The following is a 27,383-nucleotide window of genomic DNA, read 5'->3' on the forward strand; positions in this document are numbered from 1 at the left end:
TCCCATCATACATCCATTCAAATTTACCCTATCCTCGAAAAAAACATAAACGCCTTCGGTGTTCCCTTTCCCCAATTTGGGATTTGGGAGTATGCTAGTATTTAATTAAAAGATTGTATTAAAATATTAATAATTACTTAAAAGATGGGATTAAAAGATGACATGCCTTTTTTGGCCTTAAGGTTTTTGACAAGCTTTTTAGTTTTGTTTGCACATTTGTAACAGGTGTGGCTTTTGGTGTGCGCTTAAAACATGCTTCATCAAACAAAAATACCATAAATTCAACGTATTAATCTTTAATTGAAAAAATTATTAAAGTATTAATGATTACTTAAAAGATGGGATTAAAAGATGGCATGCTTTTTTGGCTGTAAGTTTTAAATTGGAGATTTGACAAGCTTTTCAGTTCCGACTTTTTAAGTGATCTGGTACATTTGGAATAGGTGTGGCTTGCTGTGCGCTTACAACATGCCTCAACCGCTATTACTCTCAACCCTGGGCTCTTAATGCCTTCAAGGATTCGGACAGGAACCACCCTGAAATCCTGCTCGCTCCACTTGGAGTTGTCAAGGAGTTGTCTAGCTAAGGGCAGTACCCTTAGCATTCTGTATATCTCTGTAAATAAACCAATGCTGCTCCTCTAAAAGGGATTTTCCAGAGGCAGGTGCCAGACATCTCTATAGAGCGGCATCTGGAGAGGTCTGAAGAAGTATGTCAACCTATGCTTACATCGACCGCCTCATTCAATTCCATCCGCAATTCCGCATTACGTCTGTGAATGCCCACAGACTGCTCATCACCACCGTCATGTTCCTCGAAGACCTGTAAGCGAATTCTCTAATTCAATACTTTAGTTACCATCTGCGTTCTCTATTTCCTGTTTTTCAGCAGTTATATAAATTCCATTATTTTCATGAGTCTCAAGATTTTAATATCGGTTTTGATTTCGTGAACAGAAATTATAGGAACAGGCTGCTCATCACCACCGTCATGTTCCTCGAACACCTGTAAGCGAATTCTCGAATTCAATACTTTAATTACCATCTACGTTCTCTATTTTCTGTTTTTCAGCAGTTTTATAAATCCCATTATTTTCATCAGTCTCAAGATTTTAATATCGGTTTTGATTTTGTGAACAGAAATTATAGGAATTCGTATTACGCGGGTAGGAAGCGTGAGCAGCGAAAAAATAAATAGAATGGAGATGGAATTCTTATTTCTGATGGGTTTTGGAATGGCGCGTGGCAAGTTCATCAATCTTCCAGAATTCATATTCTTTCTATCAGGTATTTAAATGTTTCTTTTCCGAGCATGTTTGGATAACCAGAAGATCTAGAAGTGATCAAGGTTTGTCAGGTGTTTAGTTGTGTTCTTATTTGATTATTAGGCTTGTATTTTTCCGTCCATGTGTCAACATCTATAAGGCCCACTGGTACTTGATTATCTTTCTTTTTTTCCAGATAGAGTAACTAAGGGAATTAGGGTCTATGGTTCACCTGCACATTTCTTACATGTTCACCCCAAGTCTTTAAAAGAGTTGGTTGATTGGTTTCACTAGGTTTCCAAGTGCTAAAATCTCATGCTAAACATGTTCAACAAATTTTTGCTGTATAGGTTTGTCTGTCACCCAATTCGTAACAATATGATAAGCATTACACAATTGAAGGGAAGTGCTGTCACAATTATCTCTTATGATGTCCATCTATTACACAATTGAAGGGAAGTACTGCCACCTTCTACAGGAACTTGAGAGTCTCCCTCACTACTTTTTTCCCATAACCAGACCAGAGATGCCTAGCATTTTTTATAAGGAAGGTGTTAGGGCACAAATCTCAGCCCCTTTAGGGATGTACTCAGACATACCCCATCAGATGCATCACTTGTTTCTTCTGTTCAGTTTTCTGGTGGTGCAAGTAATAGGCCCTATGTGGCCCATCGCATCTAGACTCTTCCAGGTGGATCATTTCAATCTTGTTTTCCAGCCTACTGTGGGCTGGAAATGACAATTAGAGATTCATACTTTTTTAGCTATCAGATTGGTAAGGTCTTGAACCTCTTCTCGACATTGTCCTGACAGGTTGTCATTCTTCTGAGAGACTCTTGAAGAGCTCTTGTCCTAGAGCCTAGATTGGACGTCATAGAACTAATAGATAGTGTAGCTCTAGACACATATAGGTTTCCTCTGTCCTAAGTTCCTGTCTCCATGCTTCTTTTGAGTAGCAAGTCATCAATTCAGAGTTTCTTTTCCTTGACCTTGAGTGGTAGGACTCATGAGTGGTGGACCCCTTGCATTGGAGCGCACCATATGATCTTGCCTAGGATTATGTGGAAGGGGCACTACTCCAGTGCCTTTGTTGAGATCCATGCTACCCTAACTCTGTTCTTACAGATTTCATTGGAGCCTGCCATCTTTGTGATACCTTAGATTTTAATCTTTCATATTTCATGTTTGGTTTTCATATCCCTTAATGTGAGAAGCATTATGAATTCTCATTTTTCTTTGGTCCTGTTGCATCATTTTCCAGTGAGCCTCAATATTCTTCTTGCTTTGTTTATGAGTAACCTAACTGGAAACCACCAAAGAAACCAGAATTGATCCCTCCTTGGTGGTTTTGGACCTTCGTTCTGATATGGCTTGGAATCTGGTAGTCACCACATGCCTTTGGAATAACCATCCGAGTTGGTCATTTGTAATTAATTGCAATTCTGATATAACTGGCACTGGATCTGGTCACTAGAAATGATTCTGTCAGGTCAGAATTAGTCAAGAAATGATTCCAATATGACTATCAAACAGGAAGCACCTCCTGCACCTGGAAATTCTGCTATAGAAAATAGAGAAACTTGCTCTAATAAAAATGTTATACGTTATCTGAACACAGAGGCATCTGCTTTATATCACCTAAATTTTTTTATACTGAAATGGGAGATATCTCTGAATGGTTTGGGGGATGTATGTATGTTGGATGTCCCTTAACCTGACATACGTGGCACCGGTTTTGACACTTATATTCAAGATTAAAGAAGTTACATCTTATACTTGCTTCTGAGAACAAAAACTAAATAGACCATAACCGTCCCTAATACTGTCCAAAAAAGGTTTAAAACCAACATTCTGTATAGCATGATTCTATTTTATACATATCAAAAACGCCTATTATAATGCTGAAATAAAGCTATTTGAAAGATCAAATGAAAAAAGTGCTATTATCATGAGATAAGCAGAACACCTCCAGAACATGCTATAAAGAGCAAGGAGAAGACCGGTGCTGTTGTCATTTTGATCCACAGTGAAAAGCAAGGTTATGTAAGAGAAGCCCAGGTTTCTTGGGGCTGGTCCCCATTTGTCCTGTTGACTGCCATTTTTAAGAAAATTTCAGCAACATGAACTCCCAGGTTTGAAACCTTGTCTGCCCAGTGCCAGATCATAATGTTCCCTATATATGTGAGTGAATGATATCTGATTGGAATTTCCTTTAAGAAGACTGACCTGTTCCATCACTGGGTGGAGGCAGATATTATGCATTTCTGTTTTCCCATTTATCCAATCAATTGACAAATTTGAATCTTTAAAGACTTGGAACAGTTCACCGCTTGCTCTATAGCAGTTCTTAACAAGGCTGCCAAGGCTTTCAGTTCTGTCCAATTATTTGAGCCCCCTTCCCAAGAACCAATTTGAATGAGAAGTAAAGTAAGTTAGAAAGAAATAAAGCACCCCCTGCACCACACCCCCAAGGGTTTCCTTTACATTTACCATCAAAGAAACTCCAAGGTGTCTTTATGTGTATTTCTAAAGTCCTATTCTGTCTCACAGGCTTTGGGCTTGGAACCAATTTAATCTCATCATAAACAATACCTAATTTTATAGAAAACTTTGGGGTGAAAGAGTGTTCTTCAACAATAGTGGCATTCCTTGCCAACCAGATTCTTCATGCTGCAATACAAGGAAGGGCCTTATGATCTGCAATTGAAGTGTTTTCCACCTGGAGTTTAAGTACACTAGTGAGGTATTCTCCACACTTTCCATTGTCTCCTGCTAGAGTTATAAACTCTTTCTATACCTCAGTAAATGGGCAGTTTGTAACAATATGCTGTGCAGATTTTTCGTTATTCCTCCAAACAATTTAGAAGCTGGGACCTTGCCATGATCTCCTCTGGAGCACATCCTAAAATAGAATCTTGTTTGCTAAATCAAGCTTGCAGAAAATCCTAGATTTTGCAGGATCTTTGAGCTTCCAAACAGGCTTCCACTACCAGGTTAGCCACTTGTGGATCAACTTCTGAGCATCCAAACAGGCTTCCACCACCAGGTAGCCATTTCTGGATCATCCAAAAAGCTAGTTGAGTATCCTGATTCCTAACTTGGCAGTTTAATCTCCACCTGCAGGATCTTTTGACCAAAAAGTTTTCATCTATGTCCAGCGTAATGAAGTTTCTTTGCAAATTTTTGATGAAAAGGTACCACTCTTCTAGTATTGGACCATCTAAACCAAGAAATCTCTGATAATCTATGTCGACCCTCACAAGTTACAACCTACCTTTCAACCAAACCCTAATCTGATACTTCTTCCATTGCCAAATTTCTGGCAAAGCCAATTTTGAACAAGGTGGGCCAATGCGAGGACTTTCCAAGTAATAGATACATTAGCAGTAGGTTTGATTGTTAGCGTTATACAATCTTCTATCAACAGGGGGACAATATAGTTGGCGAGAATAACATGCTTCCAGAGACCATCATTTTAATAATCCTCCAAATTTTCTTTGTTGTGAGGGCCCTGCCAAATTAATGTGTATTCTGCAGTCTCCATCCTCCAAACAGCTTTGGTTTAGCCAGTCTATCCCATTGTAACACAGGTATTGAGTTCTTTCCTTTATTCTTTTTCCATAAAAAATTGAAACGTTTCTCTTTGATTTTTTCCAAAATTCCCACAGCAATATATGACAAAGAAAACCAATATACCAGGTTTGCCTCAAGTACACATTTAATAAGGTCAATGTGCCAACTAAGGAAAGCCACCGAGAACAAATCCAATAAGCGTTTGGTTTGAGAACAAAGCCAAGGTACTTCATATTTGAACCCCAATTTATTACTTGAAATGGGAGTAGGTGCAAAAGATCCCTTTCTCAATATGGAGATAGAGAGCCAACTGAGACTGTTATTTTTTTTTTAAATATCTGACAGACCCATATCCTTCGGATGCCCAATGAAAGATCCATTGGATATCCAATGAACCTTTTGACAAACATTCATCAGATATCTGATGAACCTTTCAACAAACATTCATTGGATATCTGACAAACATTCTGAGAAACATTTGCTGGATATCCGACGAACATTCTGATGAAAATTCATCGGATATCTGATGAACCTTACAAGAAAAATTCGTTGGACATTTGATGATAATGTGTTGAAAATAACAACTGTCGACGATGATCTCCAATGATGCAATGTCGGATATCAAACGATAACAATGGTCGGAATTTTGACGATTGTTTAAATGTCAATAGTACAACAGTACCTGAAATGACGTTTAGTGAGACCTCCTTTTGTCGTTATAGTGTGGAAACTTCACCGAAAGAATGACAAATGACCGTAAAAAATTGGCTCAATTTTTATTAGTGCCAATTCTTGATCCAAAGTGACTTCTCCAAAGAGAAGAACAAATGCTCAAGACAAAATTCGCTTCATAGATCACATTTTTCCCATTAGAACAAGAGGTCAAAAATCTCAAGAGGTCAAAATATCCAAGACCAAGTGATGATGCTAAACAAGATGATCTTCTCTATTTATATGAGGAGGAACAATGTCTAATTAGCCTAAAAGTCCCTAAATCTCAAGTAAAATTACAATAATAAATTGGGTTACAAGCCAACCCATTAGCCAAAATATAAAATCAAGTGAAATTCCCACACGTGTGAGCCGAATGCTGATGTCCTCCATGCGTAGGGCTATATGAGGTATGTTGAGGCTTTAGAGTGCAATGAGTGGTGTAGAAGCTCTCTAAAATCATGGTGTGAAGGTTTACCTTCACATTTATGTCAAAATCTCTCTGTGGGCCCCAAATTTCACCTTGCGGGTTAGAATGTGGTCTCTTGAGTTTCCAACAGGTTAATGTGCCCACATCTGCTCCAACGTTGAGGGCTTTCCAGGTGCTACTAGCCCTCCCATGTCTTAGAAGGTGAGACCATCGTCATATAGGCTATGGATCAATTTCTATATCTCTAAGAGTCCCGTGGCCGACCATGGGCATGCTGGGTTTTAGTGTATGTCATATTGAAGAATCATCAGATAGCCTGCAAAGTGGCAGAACATCTTGGTGCAAGAGGTGTCCATGGGTGCAAAAGTCATGTTGGTACGGCTTAGAGACCCAAGGCTCTCAACGCCTCACCTGTGGGTGTCAATATGGTCCTCCAATGCCTTGGGTACTTGTGATTAAGGTGCCCAAGACTTGGGCTACTAAACCAGTTGACAATCACAACATAGAGTCTAGTGAAAGCAACCAGTCATTAGGTACAATAATCATTTTTTGCATCCAAGTGAACCAAGATTGAAAGCAAAGGGCTATTTAACACTTCAAATAAGACTTTCCTTCCAAAATTAGGGCTTTGAACTCGTAATGGTGTTACCTCCTAGGCAGGAGTGGGTAATGGATAACCCTATTAGGCGTTTTCAGCCCCTAAGGGGAAGTAACATTTCCCTGGTCCAGCCTTTAATCGATAGGTGTTAGTGAATAATAATGATGAAACAGAGGGGAGAAGACTTCATGGTTAAGTGCGATGGTCAAAGGGACTAGCATGATGGGGATCCTCATCCTCGGTGTATAGGTGTGAGGAGGGAGCAATCATGGATGCATGAGTTAACCCCTCTTATGCGCCCTTTACTATTTCTTGATTTTCTTTGTATTATTGCTCGTATCTCAAAGGGTTAGAGCTTCCTTTGTATGATGTATAATAGTTATTACCTCCTTAATGACGAGGCATCTTGTTGCCCATCAAGGGTTGGGACATGCAAGGGTTTCTTTATGGCGTGAAGGAGCAACATGTGCTCAGGAATTAGGTGATGGCCATAATGCGTAAGGTAGAGCTCATGCTAGGCTTTTTCCCATGTGCTAATGTGTATGTCCCAACCATATTTTTGCATTTTTATATTCTTTTGTTTTACACTGTGGCCATTATTTGCTCTTTCCTTTTCTTTTAGCTGCATCAACCTCTTAGGGCAATGTTTTGGGCCCTACCTAGGTATGAGGATGTATGGGTGCCAATCCTAGAGAACCAAGGGTTAGTTGTGTTGTCGCTCAGATTGTACAAGCACTGCGACAATGACTCAGGTCAGGGGCTGTCACTCTGATCCCCGACCTCTCTGTTCTAGCTGTTTCCCAACAACAGGCTATGGGCGGTAGTCCTTATGGAAATGTGAAGATGGAAGACAAGTTGGCAACCAACAAGTTCGGGAGACATGAATGAATGGCCTAGCTACTTGGTTAATTTTAGCAAGACTTAACAATTAGATTAGATTTGAATGTGAGACCAGTGCCTTATCAAGTCAACTTCTTGCTTTATATTAATTAGAGGTCAAGTAATCGGATGAACGACTGATGCTTAAATGCTCAACTAACCTGAATGAAGTGCAAATCTTATCAACTAGGTGAAATGCAAAATCTTGGTTAATTTTAAGTTAGATGCTTATTCTAGGTGTAACCTTCCTCTTAACTATTTCGGAACTAGTCTCTAGAGTAGGTTGTGATACAAAGGCCAACAAGAAGTGAACAAAAGCTTGATTAACGATACCTTTTGTTAGGTTCTATTCACTCGATGCCTCCGGCACTGCAGAGATTGTGGCTCTAACGACTGCAAGGTCGTTGTGTTAACCACTAAAGAGGTGCTGAGTCCCTCAAGTTAAATTGAGAAAGGGTTATCCTATTATCTCTATGAACCAAGCTTATGCTTGGAGGTAAATTATTAATGCAGCTAGACTCAGGATGCAATGCAAGATGGATTGAGTGATTCTTGAGTTTAAGTTTGTTTAAGTTTAAGTGCTTAGTTAAGATTCAATCTTTAAATTATGACAATAAGTACTTATTAATGAAAACTAAGAGACGATCTTTAACCACAAGAGAATGTGCTAAGTTATCAATTGCCAACGATAAACAAGATATGCCAATGATATAATTTGCTCAAGATACCCCCACAGATATTCACCCAAATAAATTATAATTAACCAATTATGACATTTAGCCAACACAAGGTGCCAATACTTAAGATGATCAATGAGATTAGAAACCTTTCAAGATATTTAGACAAGGTAAATGCCAATATACCAAGGATTTAAAATGACCACAAACCAATGATGGCAAAAGAGAAAAAGAGCTATTATCCAATGATTCCTTTTGAGATTAGCAATGTTCTTTAGACGATTAGATGCTCAATACAACTCGAGAGAGAGCTATTTCAATGATGCACCAAAGAAACTTGAACCATTCAACATGATGTGATCTAAGATTAGAGTGAAACTATTAGATGTGATCTTATGAGGAATTTATCAGAGTCATGACCACAAATGTGTTAGTGCACTTAAAACAACTAGAAGCCAACTTGCTATAAAACCATGAAACAAGAACAATTATGATTTATAGAGCATGAGCAAGGAAAGTTCTTATGTTACTTATGTCCCAATCACATTCAAATGAGCAATTATTAAACCCTTTAGGACAATAGTATGTAAATTCTAATTCAAAGCTCTTTCAAATGCAAAATGAAAAGCATATACTTAGCCAGATATGAGAAATAAGGACCCAAATGAAATTATGATATCTTAGCCCTCTTAAGATGCGCTTTTCATCGTTATATCAGATCTGATTACACTTTTTATGTAGAGATAACAGTCATTAAACAACTAGATCTATGCCAAGAGATTAATGCCTAAATTGCTTAAATGACTCAACAATGTGCTAGGGATCTTAGATATGAATTTTATGCTACTTAAATGTGTTTTTTACCACTGTTATGAGTTATTTAAATTGCTGAGGTAAAACAATGAAATGAGCAAGGGTTTAGAGGTCAAACCAAAGGCCTTACGCCTTGAAGATCACTTGCCAAATTTTTCCAGCACTTGAAAACACAAATTTTCAACTTCTCTGCAATATTCACCGATGATTAGCTTCAGAAAATCAAAATTTACCCACAGAGGCAAGGGGAGGGAAATGAGACAAAGGGATGAGGGCAAATGAGGGGGCAGCAAACCTCCTAGAGGCTGAGGCTAAGGTCAAAGACCTACTACACAAGGGAAGGAGCCCAAAGGGGCTCACGACATGCCCAAGAGGGCTGCCCCTTGGTTTGAAAAGGGGGTTGAGAGTCCCTAAGGGTATGTGGCCTAGGGTTGGGGCCTCAAAGAGGCCTGTGAAAAAAGGCTTAGGGGAGGCCGAGATGCCTAAAACCCACGGCAAGAGGAGACAGAGGGATAAGGAGGAGGAAGTAGGGAAGAGAAGGGCTAGACAGAAGCAGGGTAGGCCGAGAAGAGGGGAGATAGAGGGCTGGAAGGAAGGCCGAGTGGCCTAGAGGCCACGACTAGGCCTACCAAGGCCTAAAAACACCATGACAAGGGATCAAAAGGCAGGCTGAGGCCTTTAGATCCCTGCTGCTAACCCTAGGAGGCTAGAAAAGGCTGATACTGAGGCCTGGAAGGGTGGACAGCTAGGGAAAAGGAGGACGCTGGGCCTAGGAGCCTTGAAAAAATTGAAACCCTCGCCAAAATTTGAATCTTGCTTTAGATTTTCAATTTCACCGCACAATCTGCAATAGCTGGCCCTGCAAAAATTATAGAGACGATCTTACCCATCCAGGGCCTAGATCTAGCTCTAATCCAACAAATTTCCTTGGATCTCACTTGCACAAATAAATTTACAAGTGCTTAAAACCCCAATATATACAAAAATTCAAAACATCCCAAAACCCCAAACCCCAACTGCAAACAAGGGTTAGAAAAATAAAATTTATTTACAAAAAATTACTATACAAAATATAGTTACAAAATATACAAGTGTACAATGTTTAAAAAGACTTTTGAAGAATAGAAATTTTATAGACCTTGGTAATGGCTAGATGTATTTCGAAAGATAAATGTTAAACATAAAATATTTAGAATCGAAACATGGTTAGCTTGTGCCCATAGCTTGTTAACTTGGAGCCCAAGGGCCGGGGAACCTGCAAACTCTATATATTTTCTCAAGAAGAAACCATTAGAACATACAATGAAGCAGATACCTAAGATAAGCCCAAAACTTACCAATAGATTGTTTCTATCATCTACAATGAAATAACGATTTAATTATTATTTAAAGTGCAATATAGGAATGCAAATACCTAGCACATACCTCAAATCAACGAGACAAAGACACCATGAACTGCACCCCAAAGTCTTTTATTATGATGATCAAAACGTTCCCAGCGAGACAATGGCTTTACACCAACATTTACAAAGTTACATTAGACCAGAGCTCAAGATCCAGATGAAAAATAGAAGCAAAATGCCTTCTATTTATAGAGAAATTCTTCCAAGTGGAAAATAACGGCTAGTTGGTTTGATCCCCGTCAAAAGAATCTCAACCGTTGATAAAACTCTAATGATTTTTTAATCTCCATTGTCGAAAATATTTATTCTTGAGGAATTTTCGAATTTCTCATTAAAACCATTTTTTATTCGTTCAAAAATAATTATTTTGAGCTAATTTCTTAAAAAATTGACTTTGACTTAACCACCAAGGTCCAAGGGTCCAATTTTTCTTGAAATTTCCAATATTCCCTTGGTGGGGGACCTCCAAAAATTAATTTCTTTTAGACCAACAAATCTTTCCACTTGGAGAATTTTATTTCTCTAACATTTTAATTTTTGACTTTAATTAATTAATTTTATGGCTTAGGATTTTATTATATGTTTTCCAGAAAAATTAATTAATTGACTCATGAGGGGATTAATTATTTTTCCACCCTCTAATATTTTAGCCATGGTGTCTAAGTATGAGGGACCATGTGCTAAAATATTTTTAACATAAGATTTTACGAAATCAACCCTCAAAGGGGGAATACCCGTTTGTATAGACTCTCAAAATACTTATCGAATTCTGCGACACTATGATCTAGTAGACCAAGTGATCTGTAATAAAATAATTTAGCCAAATAGCTTACATTATTCCCAAATCACTTTACAAAAGACTCTACTAAAACACTAGGACTCACCTAAGACTTCAACGATAAATTCCACCCTAGCTTTGGGGTGAGGCTGGAGGGAAAAACTCTGCTAATCATCCGTGTTTAGAAACACAGACGAATCAGTGAGACGAAAAACTTTTTAGGATGAAATTCGTCGTCAACTAGGTTGTTACATAAATACATGGTCTTACTAGCATTATTTACATTACAAACTTGTAGAATGGGTTTACAATGACACAGAACAAACTGTTGGCTAATGATTCTGACTTTGAAAAAATTCCTTGAAGTCCTCAAATCTTGCTGCCTTGGAATGTTGAAAAAATGGGTGCAACAAGTTGAACCTGAAGAATGGAAGTGGAAGAAGTACTTGTAATGTAAGATGGAAAATGGTAAGTATGGAATAGGGATAGATGGGACTGCACTATCTCAATCAAGGCTTCCCAAGTAGTGCCCCTCCTATACCTATTAGACCATTAGGGGAGGTTCCATTGGACTAGGATCAAATAATAACACCCCATTTAAGGTGAGGGAACGAGGTCATGGTCAAAACCATTCTTCCTTCTAAGTCATCCCATAATCCATCTTAAAAGTCCAAATACAGACAAGCATAAGCACCCGATTGCAAAATGAATAAAGCACCTTTTGATTGGAGGCTCACGTTCGTTCATGTGCTCTTACCAGATGGGTAACTTATGACTAATGCATGTGGTGTAGGTACAAATGGCACATCATCATCGACTATTGGTGGTGTCAGAGGTTGCTGGCTGGCCGACTGGAAGAGATGATGGGAGCAAATTTTTCCTCTATAGGGTTACCCATTTCGATGGGTAACATCTGGCTCCAATTGGGACATGAGCTCACTGTAGAGCGCATGATCCATGTACTTGAACGGGGAGTTCATGAGAACTCCAACAATCCCTGGGATTGCAGATCTGTAACTTGCTCGTTGCAATCAAACTTGTTTGGGGGCATGTGCTCTTGGTGTAGGGTATTGCCCATCTTTTATATGAGAGTATAAGTCCTTGCAGAAAATAAAATCCAATCTAAATGCAAGCTAATGTATATGATACATGATATGAATGATATTTAGCATGCTCACACAATATGCAATGCACCTACACTACTATGCTTGGTATGTGAAAGTCAATCTCCAATAAATAAGGTGAGGCGGCTCCCTTTCACCAGTGAAGAAAAAAGTTCACCATCAAGTTTGGCAATGTAAAAGTGTCCGACACCTACTTTCCCATGGATCTTGACAGGAATAAGGTCCTTATTGATCAAAACAAGATCCCCAACTTGGAAATATCTCTTTGGTTTTTGAACTCATTGCTTCTTAAGAATGGTTGGCCTTGAATTTGGCTTTTTGATATGGCAAAATTCTTGAGAAGTGGGAGGCTTAATAGGTTTTGAAGGTTTACTTAAAGGGTTTTCACTAATAGTTCCATGGCTACGATGGGTGGGAGATGGAAAGGGGTCCACATCTTATATATGACTTGAGAGTTGGGGCTCCCTATAGAGGACAAATAGGGTACCATCAGGCTCAAGAATGGTGGCATGTGATAGATCCATTTGCAATTGTCCACCAATCGAGGCCCTTTGCTTCCTTGATAGTATCATCCCCCAAGCATCAGGTACATCAACGACAACAATATCCATTAGCACCAACATATCTTTGTTAGCTGCCAGAGAGACCTTTAAATCTTTGATAAGACAATTGATGGCAATTGATCTAGAATCAAAACCACACACATTCTCATATGGCCTAGTGATTCCCAACTCTAGTTGGTGCATGACCTTCAATGGCATGACATTGGTGGATGGCCTTGAATCAAGCATGCAATTGTGAAGTATAAGCTTATCAATCACTATGGGCAATAAAAATGGCTGATGACCCTCATTCCTCTTGTTAAGGTATACATTTTGTAATATAACGGGTGGGCCATTAGGCTCATCATCAAGACCTAAAGCCTTTTTGATTTGGTTCCTATGGGGAGGAAGCTTAGCCATCTCTTTAATGGGAACCTGCACATTAAACTTATACAAAACACTACCCATGTCAACATCTAATTCAATTTCATCATTTTTGGGTTTCGACTTGGGTTTGCTTTGAGGCTGCACTCGGGGATTATCTTTCCCTTAGATGGATTAGAGCTTGCTTGGGCTTGGTCATTATTCTTTCTAGAGTATTGCAGACCCCTAAATCTCCCACTATTCTCCACAACTAGGACATGATCCATTTAGTTGGCATTGATTTGGGCTTGGCTAGGCTCTGAGTGAAAGTAGGAATCCCCAAGAAAGATGTTGAAAGGATGAGTTTCACCTACATATTCATATGCTCAGGATTTTCCTCCTCTTCATCTTGCTCATAAGGAATATCCTCTTGAGGCTCCTCAGAATATTGATCCCAAGGTGACCCTCCTTGCCCTACCAGGTTGGTTTGAGCAAGAGTTTTCGGAACATTCTGTTGCATGTTACGATCTCCTTCGATGGTCTTCCTAGGGAAGGATTTGTTCTTAAATTGGTTCTTAGGTGGAAAATTAGACCTATACACTCACTTTCTTTCTAATGCAGTCATTCTATTCATAAGAGTCTTTTGACCTTGTGTGATTTCAGTGGTAAACTTTTCTATCTTTTGGGCAAAAGCTTGAATGATAGGGTCAATTTGAGAGCTTGGCTTTGCCTTAGGTTCAATTCTAACTGTGTGGTAATTGAACATGTTAATTGTTTCAACATTCACATTTTGTTCAACTTTGACCACTATCTTCTTAGCGTTGGCTAGGGTATTGGGGTTTTTGTCCTTGAGGACATAAGTTAAATGTCCTCGACAAGCCTTGATATACCTATCAAGGATGATAGTTTCAGAGGGTTTAAACCTATTATGAATTTCCCTAAGAAGGCTATCAAACCTTTGAGTGAACTCTTTGACATTCTCTTTGTTAGTTTTTGCTATAGATAGGAATCTATGAAGGGCCATGCTTCCATCTACCTCTGTTGCCAACCTTTTTTGAATGTATCGTGGATTGTATCCCAATCAGTGATGCTTCCTTGGGGTAGGCTAAAATTTGAGTCCCTAGCATCATTATCAAGTGAGAGGGCAAAGAGCATCATGATAATATCGTCATGCTCAATATGCCTAGAACCCACTGCGCAATAGAAATTGTGAACATGTCTCTCAGTGGTGGTGACATTGGTGCCGTTGAACATGGGTATCCACTCATGATATTTAGCAGACAAAGGATGAGGGGCATCAGGGTGGTTACTGAAGTCTAAAGGCCTAAAGGTAATGAAATTCCAAGGTCTACCCATGGATATAGTAGGATTGGGATTAGTGCCAAAGAGTTGTCTAGCTATAGGGGTAGTTGGTTTGACAAGGGAAGTGCTAATGTTAACGACTCTTTTAGTAGTGTTCCTTGTCCTTAGAGCTATGATTCTTTGAGGAGGACCTTTCGGGGATTTAGAATGGGTTGGTTTAGGAGCTGCCAGAAGAGGATCTATCTTCTCGTTAGATATTTTCCCTCTTCGAATGAAAGAAGCTAAATGCTTCAAGCTATGGGAATGTAGACTTGCTTCCTCCTTGGCAACGATGCCAAAAATGTTGCCGCAAAATCTAGTAGGCCTTGTAGAGGGGTATTGTGCAAGGCAAACTGTAATAACCCCAGTCATCTTGTAAGTAGGTAGAAGTTGTGTTGATGGTCTCAGTCATGGTACATTCAGTCGATCACCTTGCATTTGGTAGAATCATTGTAATTATTTGGTTGTCAGTGTATACATATGGAAGAGTTAATATATGTGCCTATCCATATATGTATGTATGAACATGCTTAAATGCTTAGTTATTAATTGGAAACAAGGTAAATACATATAAGTCATGTACATGGTTTTTGTAAACCCTATATGGCTATATCAAGAAAATGTATGTATTTGGTTACTTTATACTTCACAAGTGACTAATGTGAATGTAGTTGGTTATTTTAGATTATATATAGCTAAGGTGAACTTCAAGAAAATAACTACACTTGGCCTTTGAAGACTCCATTTGCCCTCAAGTTTTTTTGGGGTGGTTTTTGTTTTTGATGCGAGACAGTTGGGGCTAACTAGGGAGGGAACCCTAATTAATCAAAAAAGGGGATTCAAATGGAGAAAAAAGGAGAGAGGGGAGTGAGGAGAGGAGTAGAAAAAAACGGTGGAGGAAGAGAAGGTATAGGAGGAGAACTGGCACCAGGAGCGCAGGAGGAAAAAGATGCATTAGCGGGGTTAGGCGTATTGTGACACCAAGCAAAAAAGGGTGAGCCAACTTCTCTGTGAGGGCCTAGTGCAGAAGGTTGGAGGCATACTCAAAATCTGAAGCCATCTCATTGCGGGAGAAAGGACGAGTTTCTGCCATAGATTTTGATGGTTGAATCTCCCAGAACTATGACCGAGTTTTTAGAGAAGAAAAAGTGACGAGTTCAAGGAGTTTAGTAGCACAAGTTTACTGATTCCAAGCTTAAGGTATTTCTGGTGGTGGGTCGATCTATATAGCCAAAATAAGGGCCGAAATTTTGTGTTGAAGTGTTTGCTTACGTTTGGTGTTTAGCCGTGTATGCCAGTGGCCCGATTTGCTTGTAGAAAGGCAATTTGAATCTCCAATCAAGGCTAATCTTCATATTCCATTGTCGGTCGAAGTATTTTCACCTCCCTGGGTTGTATAATGGTTGATGGACAGGATATACACTTTGCTAGAACCTCACCTCTCTCAATTTAGAGTTGCGTTTTTGCTGCTGGACGTTACAGAGGCTTGTAACAAGGCATTTCTCTTATGAGTCCTTGGGAATACAGTGGAGTTGCTATCTAATACCAGGTGCCATCTTTCCTCTCTGTTCTTTTATATTCAAGTTTTATATGAGTAGGAACTATAATATGGGTGACATCTCCAAATGCCAATATGTATGATTTTTCTAGGTCTAAAATATAATGCATTTATATTTCACATGAGTATATGGAAGAAGCATTGAGCATAAAATTGGAAACCCTGAGAGCTTTGTTCGATGGTTAGGGTTCATAGTGTTCATTATGAAGTCAAACTTGTGAAGAAAAGGGGGTACCTACAACATTCTACAGTCAAACTGTTTGACATAACCTGCCACTGAGAAAATTAACAATAAAACTCGGGAAAATTCCCAAGACCGTGGAATCTCCAGGGAGGGATTTTATAGTTAGGACATATTCAACTCAACAAGCTTTGCAATGCTTGCTTGCAATGGTGTAGGTGGCTTGGTTGGGCAAACCACGTGTTTTCTTAACTTAAGAAACCAACTGTTGCGATTCTAAACCGGTTGTGTGTGCATCTAAATCAATTGTCATTGCATTGATGTTGTTCCCTGTTGGAACTATCATTGAGACACTGTACTGTAGGGACAGACAACTGTATAGCCTTTTCATTGTAGTAGCTAGGATATCGGGCTTTGATTTCAACGAGACAACTTGACTGACTTTTGTGATTGCGTCTATGGAAGTGAATGCCCAGGTACTGCTTCCTGAACTAGGGTTGGTTAATTTATGGTCAATGGATAAGTAGATCTGGAATTGATTGAGGGTGGAGGCCTTACCTATGGAACCCCTCATTGGCTAAAGGGTGGAGGCCATTGACTGCCTTGGATTAGCCTTCCTCGATGAGGGGGTTAGTAGACTTCAGATTCCCTATGCAGGGTGGAGATTGGGCTAGATCTCTGGACTCCCTATACCTGAACACTGTTATGCTAGAAGGATGGAGATTGGGTTAGATCTTTGGACTCCTTGTACTAGAACACTGTTATGCCAGAAGGGTGGAGATTGGGTTAAATCTCTGGACTCCTTGTACCTGAACACTCTTATGCTAGAAGGGTGGAGATCGGGTTGGATCTCTGGACTCCTTGTACCTAAACACTATTATGTCAGGATGGTGGAGATCGGGTTGGATCTCTGGACTCTGTGTACTTGAACACTCTTATGCCAGAAGGGTGGGGAGCAGGTTAGATCTTTGGACTCCTGTACCTGAACATTGTTATGCTAGAAGGGTGGAGATCGGGTTAGATCTCTGGACTCCTTGTACCTGAACACTATTATGCCGGAAGGGTGGAGATCGGGTCAGATCTCTGGACTCCCTGTACTTGAACATTTTTATGCCAGAAGGGTGGAGATCGGGTTAGATCCTTGGATTCCTTGGATCTGAACACTGATATGCCAGAAGGGTGGAGATTGGGTTAGATCTCTGGACTCCCTGTATCAGAACACTGTTATGCTCGAAGGGTGGAGATCAAGTTGGATCTCTAGACTCCCTATACCTGAACACTCTTATGCCAGAAGGGTGGAGATTGGGTTAGATCTCTGGACTCCCTGTACTTGAACACTGTTATCTCAGAATGGTGGAGATCAGGTTGGATCGCTGGACTCCGTGTACCTAAACACTGTTATGCCAGAAGGGTGGAGATCGGGTTCGATCTCTGGACTCCCTGTACCTGAACACTGTTATGCCAAAAGGGTGGAGGTCAGATTAGACCTTTGGACTCCCTGTACCTGAACACGACTATGCCAGAAGGGTGGATGTCAGATTAGATCTCTGGAATCCTTGAATGTTGGTCATTGGGATAGTCTTCATGAGCTCGGGGGCGACAACTGCAATAGCAGCCTGTCAATGGTTGGGAGGAGAATTGTTGGCTATGTTCCAGTGCCCATACTAAATTCCACAATACGGGCTGATGCATTGACTATGATAATCAAACATGCCTGGACTGTTTTCTAGTTTGAGTATGCATGGTAGGTTGATATGGACTAATAGCACAATGAGTGTTAAATACAGCCTGCCATTTCAAAGGACAATATACTCTCACCAATGAGTATACCATACATACTATGGCTAGATATTTTACAAGCCTCTTTTGTTGCACTGTTATGCTTTCAGTGGAGTTCAGATATTAGCTACTGTATCAAATCAATCATATGTACAGTAGGATAGCTTACTTATGGTTGAGTATTGTGTTTATTGAGATGTTTTAGTTAGTGCCTCTGTTACATTCTCTGTCCATTGTAGTCATCCTTATTGACCCTACTAAGCTTGGGGTTAACTCCCTCCCATGCTTGGATTTCTTTTATATTAAACCCTGTCTCTATTGAGCCTATTGCTCTCAATTAGTAAATTGTAAAATACACAAGTGTCAGTGAAATGCACAAACACCAATTACTCTGAAATTCTACTCGGGGCAAGATTCACCTCAATTCCTTCTTGGGAAAAGGAATCTTCCATGTTTCCCGCTAAGTAAGAAGATGGTGACCAGCCGAAAAGGATATTGACCAAAAAGAGGAGCTGGCACAAGCTTCTTCTATTGCTGAGAAGTCCTCCACTTGCATTAAGTTGCTCAATGTTCCTTGAAGGATTTGCTAGCTAGGGAAGAGCTAAGGTTATATCATTTCTCGCAAAGCATCTGAGACATTGTTCTTTGGATCCTAGACAGGATAATACCATCACACGCTTTGGCTTTAAGTTTTACAGGAAGACAATGCAGCTTGTGAAGTTGCTTCCAACAATGGTCTTGTTAATGCTTTCCTACAGGCAAAAAAAAATAAAAATGCTTACCCCATTCTTGTAACCATATCACGAATTTGCATTTGAGACATTGTTCTTTGGATCCTAGACAGGATAATACCATCACATGCTTTGGCTTTAATTTTTACAGGAAGACAATGCAGCTTGTGAAGTTGCTTCCAACAATGGTCTTGTTAGTGCTTTCCTACAGGCAAAAAAAAAAATGCTTATCCCATTCTTGTAACCATAACACGAGATTCGGGCGATTTGGTGACCACCCTCCTTGAATTAGATTGGGTATAGTATTGGTGTGTGTTACAAGTAGTATCAAGGTTCCAACACTGGACATCGGGGTGCAAATGAGTTTTTAGGGCTATGTGCCAAGTGATGGATTTGGTTGTTGCCTGACTATGCATGGTTGTGATTTGTATATGCAGAGACAATATGTTGATATGGATTCTGTTGAATAATATTATTATATATGAACTAACCTTCTAGAGAGATCTATTCACTATCACTAGATTCCATATCAGAAACTTAGAAGGGGCTATTTTCACCAGCATATAGGGCACACAGGTTGGTAACAGCTAAAATATATTACATAGGATTGGCATGTTGGCAAGAAGAGGAACATATCACCCAATTCCAGTGACTCCTTTATCCTTGTAAACACGCACATGGTTATTAGTTGCTGTGGGTGCCTGATCCAAATGGTATAACCAATGACCACAGACTCTAACCCAGTTTAAGGAGGAATGTTTGATTCCTGTTCTGTTTATCATTGTTAGGGAAAGCGTTCTTGGATTTGACACAAAAGTATGTTGTTAGAATGCTGCCTTGGTGGATCAAGGCCTGCTGCCAAGTCTGGAAATAAAGCTGAAGAATACAAGCACAGTAATGAAGCTAGGAAATTGCACCTAACCCATATTTTTTTATTCTTACTGTCCTGATGCCAAGTCTGAATGCACCAGAGACTATTTTTATGAGGAGCCAATTTTTTTTTACCCTCTGATGCTCTGGCCTTTTAGTGTCTAGAAGTCTTGAATGAATGATTCTATGCTGGAATTGGTTGGCAAATATGGCGCAGCAAGCAGGATTTGCTAGAGGAGCTTGTATTTCACATTAATTATCTCGGAATAGCTGAACATGCTTCTCCAAGTAATTAACTCAAGTAGCGTGCCACATTTATGCTAAGAACCTATTCTACAAATTTTTAAGCAACAACATAAGTAGTGTGCCTTCCTAGTCCAACTAACTCCAACTGTCAACAAAATAGATAAGGGGCTATGAGGCAATTCATTCTCATGAGATCGCTCCCGCTGGTTGATCCCTCTAATAGCCAAAGTCAAACATTCTCTGAGCAGCAAGTAACTACCACGGTATCACAGAAATATATCATTGAGTTTGACCAGTCCCAGTATTGAAGTCACTAATTAAGAGAATATCCCCTTCTGCAAAGAACTTTATGAGTTTTAGATGCAAGTCCACAGAGAGATTGACTCCATTTATTGTCAAGGCATAAGAATAATACCAGATGAAAGTAGCAAGCTGCAACCTGCAACATAAAGTTGATTCAAGGGAGGGTTTCTCTTGACAGATACCCAAAAGAATTTATCATAATATTGGGTCCCATAATTCATATCAAGGGCAATAGGCTATCCTGGAATAGACAAGAAATCCCACCTGAACCTTTAATCCCATGACAGAATGGCAGTCTATGTATTGACAACCATAAATAGCATCTCAAGGGGGAAGTTTCTTTTGTTTCATAAATCTCTATGAAAAAAAAATGATGGCATTCCCTTGTATAACATCATCAAATGACCATGGGGAAAAAATCTAGTGAACCACTGCAGCCAGAATTGATAAAGTATACTGAAACCCCATTGCTCAGAGTCTATTTGGGGCAATGTTAACAGGAAGTCATGATGAACTATTTTGGTTGCTGTGGGGTACCTTAGAACTGGACTAGCTACTAAATTGTATGGTGTACATTGTTTTGTTGGGTACTTGATTATTAGATTCCAAATATTACACCAGGATAAGGATTCACCAGCCTTACCTCTGTGCACAGTTTTATGTATCTAAGATTATTCTACTCAAAAGCATTTCATGGCATCTTGAGAAATTCTGGTTATTCCATGCTGAATAGTTGCTAAAATTCTCATTGATCTTCTTTTCCGTAAACTTTAACTTGTCCTCATCACGACTTTTCATGTCTGCAACAAGTCTGTGGTGATTCCATCCATGAAAACTGCGTGAATCAGCTTTAAGCAACTGATCTCAAGAGGAATAGCCCATGTTTATCACCCATTTGCGGTGGTGCCATGCACCATATGACATATGGTTTCTTATCAAAGCTCTCTCAACCTACTGCCACTCTGAACTTTTCAAGAGGCATTCTTTTTGTTAGCATGTTCATGAACATGTTAAATCTATGGAATTACTTTTTCCAACTTTAAATGTTTTGCGTGTTTACTTCTTTACTAGAGGCAAGACACATACAAATAGAGGTAATAAGGAAAATTGGTATTGCTACGTTCACAGATCTTAGGTAAGGCCTTAACGGACCCTAACTTGAAGAAATAAGGCAAGTTATTTCAATTACGCTAAACGATCAGTTGGGCCAGACTCCTGTTCAGGGCTGCGTTGTTATTGCATTCTAGAAACAACTTACTTTGGAGTTTTTCTTCTCCAATTGAATTGTTGCTGGTTCTATTTTAATATAGTTAGGCAAGATCACCACAAGACATTTTGAGTTGCTAGTTCTAATCTCAAGGGTATCTGCAAAAAGCCCAAGAACATTTAGGTGGATGACTCCATACTGGTCTTGTTACAGTTTCAAGGATATCTGCAAAGAACTCAAGACTTTGTCGGTGGATGAATCAGTGCTACTCTCGATTGGCTTATTGATCTATGCATTTTTTGTTTTTTTTTTCTCTGTGAAATGTTCAGAGTGATAATGATTGATTCCCCTCTTCAATTTTATATGTAGGTAATGTATCAGTTGAAATCAAGGAGAAACATGTAACTAAGTGTTTGAGCCCCATGTTAAAATATTCCAGAAAAAATTATATTTCACGACAATCCAAAAACTAAATCAAGTCTTTTTCACTACTGAGGCAGCACCTCTAACAAGTCAGATGGTGGAAATAGTGCAGGCAATCATGGTGTGGGTGCATGTGCAATTTCTCTTATTCTTTTAGGACCTGGAAAGAATGGCGTCCCTGACCTCCATTATAATAACCTTGTGGATTCTCTGGTATGGAATTGATCTTTGGAACATAACTACCTTCTTGAAAGATGGAAAACCTCATAGAAATCTGATCGGTGACCAAATTGCTCTGGAAATTTATTATTGAATCATTTACATACTCCACATTTGTAAGTGGTTGTTTCAAACCTCTGAAACCACGTTGAGAAATTGGGTACTCAATAAGCATTGAGTATATTGTCTAAGCTATGGGCTTCACCGGCCCCCATTTTTTCCAAACAAAATGTAATGACCCCAGTCATGTAACGACAAGGTCAAATGTTGGCATGGATTGCAAAGTTTAAGGGCAGGGAATGTAAACCCAGCTATGAACGTGCAACAACTGCTGTAGATTTCGTTGAGGACAACTAATCGTATGGTCTGAAATTCCTGGCTGTTGTATTAGCAAGATAATGGCAAGACTCGATTATTAACAGAATTGACATCAACCCTACACAACCTCTACATCAGACCATTAAAAATCTGCTTGGGATAAAGATATGTCAAGCTGTATGATTAAGTGTGCAACCTAGGCTATTGCTGGCAACGGCTCTTTTGTTTTAGCCATAGATTATATCATCTTGTGATTTGTACACACAACGATGGTTCACTTAATTTATTTTTAGTAAAGATGGCATATCCAATAAGTTGCTAAAATCTTCTTTAAACATCATATGCAAGCAGCAACCTATTAAAATTTAAGATTATTTCCATCTCAAGTATCAAAGAAAATCCCAAATGCCATGCCAATATAAACAGCATAGCAATAGGCATTTCCCTTGATCCAAAGCAGTGCCTATTAGCTTCCTTAGTCTTCTACATTCAACTGCATGGATACCATATTTTTCACTGTCACACTATCCACTTTTGTCCACTATTTCTGATATTTCTCTTGTATAAAATATTCCACCTTACTTGCACAAATATAAATATATTTGTGTGTCTGTGTGTGCACATCCTACATACACAGTTTTGTTAACATGGAAGGAGGATATTAAGCAACCTGATCTAGATAACAGAGTAGAGCATTCCCTTATAGCGGCAGGATGCACCTGTTAGAAGTGCATCCAGCACATCATTATCCTTATTATCCCAAAACATAAGGGCATTGTGGTGTTACAATTTATCATGATTCCTCTAAATGGGAATTGAGCAAACTTTATTTTAATTTAAACAAATTCGGATATTGTCATGCAAACATTGCCCAAGACGTTATGTGTGATAAATTCACGACCTCATTTAAAATGAGGTGGCTGTTTTTTAGAATTTCTACAAATGTCATTAAGACAGTGAGCTAGGCGATAATGCCCCAAGAAATAATTCCAAGTGGCATAACCTACTCCCCACATGGTAGATGTAGAAGGGAGATGTTCCCTGACAAGCAAGAGCATTGCCCCGCTAGAAGAGGTGGAACTAATGATGCATTGAGAAAATGTGTGACTCTTGCCCAATTGGTGATGCATTGGAAGTTTTCGAGTAGCTCTAAGCATCCCTCTCCTGTCCCCTCCCAATTCTAGAACTTGGTTTAGCATGTATTCCTGTTTTGGTCTAGTCCTTTACAGTCTACTCATGTCACAATGAGTGTGTATGACCACCACACCTGGTGTCTTGGAGACCAATTTAAACATTGCCTTCTTTACAATGGAAGACAACGAAGAACTAATGAGACACAGAGAAGTTAGGTCAATGACCAGGGCAAAACCCACAAGGGGAAGACCCAACCAGATTCTTCTTCTATTAGAAATCAATTGTTCAACAAAGATACAAAGTACAATGAGAGAATGAAGAAGTTCACCCAATTGCCCACAAGGGGAAAACCCAACCAGATTCATCTTCTATTAGAAATCAATTGTTCAACAGAGATACAAAGTACAATGACAGAATGAAGAAGTTCACCCAAATCTAAACATCTCTGATAGTAGTAGTTGATGCAAACACTAAATCACTTTGGCTCTCCAAGATTTGCTCTTGCTCTTCAAGACTGTCTTTCTCTCTCTCTCTCAATCTTCCTCTAGACCCTCAAACTCTCTCTTTCTCAAGTTCGAATTCTCCTTCCACAAGCACAAGTGAGTGTGTCAAGTGAGGATGAGAGGCACAAATATATAGGAAGGGCAAGGAGGTTGAAATCATGAAGGAGTAACTCCTATGCCTTGAAGAGGAGTAACATACGCCAAAACAGGAGTGTAACTTATGCCATAAAGGAGAGGAGTGTAACTTATGCATTTAGGAGAGAAGTGTAACTTATGCATTAAAGAGGTGTAATAAGAATCTTTTTATGATGAGTCATTAAAATGTGTAAGAGGTGCACAATGTTGAGAAATCTAGGGCATCAAGATTAGGTGATTTCTCTTCTAATGATAACTGCTTGTGAGTGCTTTTTAGTTCTTTAGATTAGGATCTTCTCTTTACTTATTATTATTGAGTTCTTTTTCATCAAATAACGACCAATGCATAAACAATAAAGAGATAAGAGACACAAAATGTAGGTGATCAGCTAGGGCCAAAACCTCTCCAACTTGAGAGGAAAACCCAAACGAATTCTCCTTCTTATAGAGACTTCAATTGACGAATACCAAGACCAAGACCCTTGACTCAACAACCTCTCCAAGACCAAGTCAACTTACTTCAAGTGAAAGTTAATCGTTTGATGATTTAGCTGCAATTTCTTTTTCAATGTTTAGCCTTCACTCCTCCAACACAGATCTGAACTTTTCAGCCTTCTGCAGCGGACTATTCTTCTCGCATGTGTGACATATTTAGGGTAAATTTTGTCCTTTATTTCTTCGCCTAACCAAAACCCAAACGAATTCTTCTTCTTATAGAGACTTCAATTGACGAATACCAAGACCAAGACCATTGACTCAACAACCTCTCCAAGACCAAGTCAACTTACTTCAAGTGAAAGTTAATCCTTTGATGATTTAGCTGCAATTTCTTTTTCAATGTTTAGCCTTCACTCCTCCAACACAGATCTGAACTTTTCAGCCTTTTGCAGTGGACTATTCTTCTCGCATGTGTGACATATTTAGGGTAAATTTTGTCCTTTATTTCTTTGCTTAACTAGAGAGGATCTCTATGTGCACTTGGCATGAAGTATAGATAAGTTTCTTGCCTTAACTCGGACTCTCGAAGTTCTGCAATTCGACTTCTCTGCAATATGTGTATGCCCTAACCCTTCCTTGCATATGTGACAAACTTTTCCCAAAACAGACCGCAATTTCTTCGATTTTTCCCTTCGATCTTGATAGATATTTCTCCTTCACTTGGATATAAGGCTTCTATTGACCCCTTGATCGAACTTCTTCACACCTTTTCTCACTCAGATTGCCTTAACCGAAAATGTGATGTTCAAATGAAAGTCGAGCTGCCTTATTTATAGTGATCTGCCCATCAATTAATTCGACATCTCCTAGAGCCAAGGCCGACGTGCCTTTCTAGAGATATCTTTAGGCTGATTTGAAGGAGGTGCTTGAGCTTGGTCTTGGAGGATTTCTTAATGACTCATTTACATAGGTAACATGCCCAATAAGGGTCGTCCATACATGACATTGAATGACTCATCCTAAAGGCTCACAATGGGAGCCTTAACTAAAAATAAAATTCCTTGACCATGATACCCATGATTCAAGCATTACAAAAATAATTTTATTTTTCTTCTTTACATCCATTACATAAAATCATAATTACATTTCATTACGAAAACCGAACCTAGTTACACTTTTCAACACTCCCTCTTAACTAGGGTGGTATTCATAATCCACACCAAGTACTTGTACATTCTCAATCTGAAGAATTCTCATAAGAAGAGTTGGATTGGTAACCCATTTGTATAGCATCATATCAACCAATAGTCATATAGCAAGGCCTTGACTAACAACTCTATCTCTCCACAAGATTTGAGCTCAATGCTGGCGAGACCAATGATGTATAGACACCCTGATCGTCTCTCTCGGAACATACCCCACCCGGGTTCTCTTAGAGTATGTTCCACCAGGACTATTCTTATCTTGGATTCCCAGTGCTCAAAGAATATTAGTCCTCTACAACTACCCTTATCTTGGATGCCCTAACTCATCCTCAAAGAGCATCGGGTGCCAAATGTTTACCCAATCCTCCATTCTGTCTTCCCAAGTGAAGACAAGAATGACGTGTCTATCTCTCCCTCTCAACTTAGGGAGGACATACCTATTCCAATAAAGGAATGTACTCATTCCTATAGAAGGAATGTACCTAAGCTCCCTCTTGGTTTAGGAATTTTCTTCCAAGTTTCTACTGAGTTAGAAACTTGTTTCTAGGCTCCCTCTTAATTAGGGACCTACAACAACTCTTTAGGTGGAGATGATGGGACAACCAACTGCTTGAAGAACAACTCCTCACGATGTCATGAACTTCTTTTTTTTATTCAGGAGTCTTCATGTTTTGGGACTTCTTCGTAGGGCATAGACCATATATCACTTTTATCCATGAGTTAGTCATGTCATTATACCTTTCATCGGAAAGTGATCCATCAGTTCATATCTGGCCTTCCTTCATGCCATGTTGCCTTCTTCATGCCATGTTTCCTTAAGGATCTTTCATCTTACTACATGGACACCAGTGGTGGAAGATATTCATAGCTCTTTCCTTGGCAGCCCTGCATAAGCCCATCCAAATATCATTCAAAAATAAGGAATGGACATTAAATCAAAATTACCTTTGTGATGGTCTTTCATCATGACATCTTCTAGTTCACATCAGCATCCTACATACACATTGACACATCTCCAAAAGATATATACTGTCAAGGGTCTCTTTCTTTTTCAGACTTCATCAGAGTCATCATATCACTCATGGAGATATCCTAGTCAAATCTTCTAGTTCTCGGATGTTGATTTCCTTCTTCATGGTTGCATATTCCACGATCTCTTTCCTTCTTTCTTCATGCATTTCTCTTCCCAGGAACTTTTAATCAGAGTTCCTCAAATCACTGTCAACCACCTTATATTTCATATGAGGACATATTATGTTGATTTTATCTAGACAATGTGTGACCCATGCTTTCCTGCATCCTTTCAAAGGAGGAGATCCTTTCTTTTGATCATGCTCTCGAGATAGAGCATTTATCAATGTTACCTGCAACCATATGACATGACTCTACAATATCAAATACAAGCATACATACCTCATTTTCCTTTAGGTCATCTAGACTTCTTTCAACAGCTTCCTTGATTGAAAAAAATTCAATCCCTTGATTTTCTTCACCTTTTTTTTGTCATCATACCATCATCCCAAGAATTCCCACAAGATGGAATTCTTGATGAAACACTTGCTTCCTTTTGATTGGTGAACCTTCTGATGAAGATTCCAATAGAGGATCTTGAGTATCCTCATCCAGCAAATGTTTCC

General features: G+C 39.2%; 1 protein-coding gene across 4 annotated transcripts in view; it reads left to right on the forward strand.

Moving 5' to 3' along the window:
* Nucleotides 1-411: 411 nt before the first annotated feature.
* LOC149190287 (cyclin-U2-2-like) overlaps nucleotides 412-27,383 on the forward strand; it is a 37,859-nt gene continuing 10,887 nt past the window's right edge. For all 4 annotated transcript variants that reach the window (XM_089412097.1, XM_089412096.1, XM_089412095.1 and 1 more), the window contains exons 1-3: nucleotides 412-824; nucleotides 957-1,007; nucleotides 1,140-1,286. In XM_089412097.1, the coding sequence (XP_089268223.1) occupies nucleotides 712-824; nucleotides 957-1,007; nucleotides 1,140-1,197 (222 nt within the window). In that variant the 5' untranslated portion in view covers nucleotides 412-711 and the 3' untranslated portion in view covers nucleotides 1,198-1,286. The remainder of the gene's footprint in view (nucleotides 825-956; nucleotides 1,008-1,139; nucleotides 1,287-27,383) is intronic.

The sequence above is a fragment of the Pinus tabuliformis genome, chromosome 3_1 (assembly GCF_031772625.1).
Source record: "Pinus tabuliformis cultivar Carrire ecotype Pingquan chromosome 3_1, CPIR1, whole genome shotgun sequence".
Lineage (NCBI taxonomy): Eukaryota > Viridiplantae > Streptophyta > Pinopsida > Pinales > Pinaceae > Pinus > Pinus tabuliformis.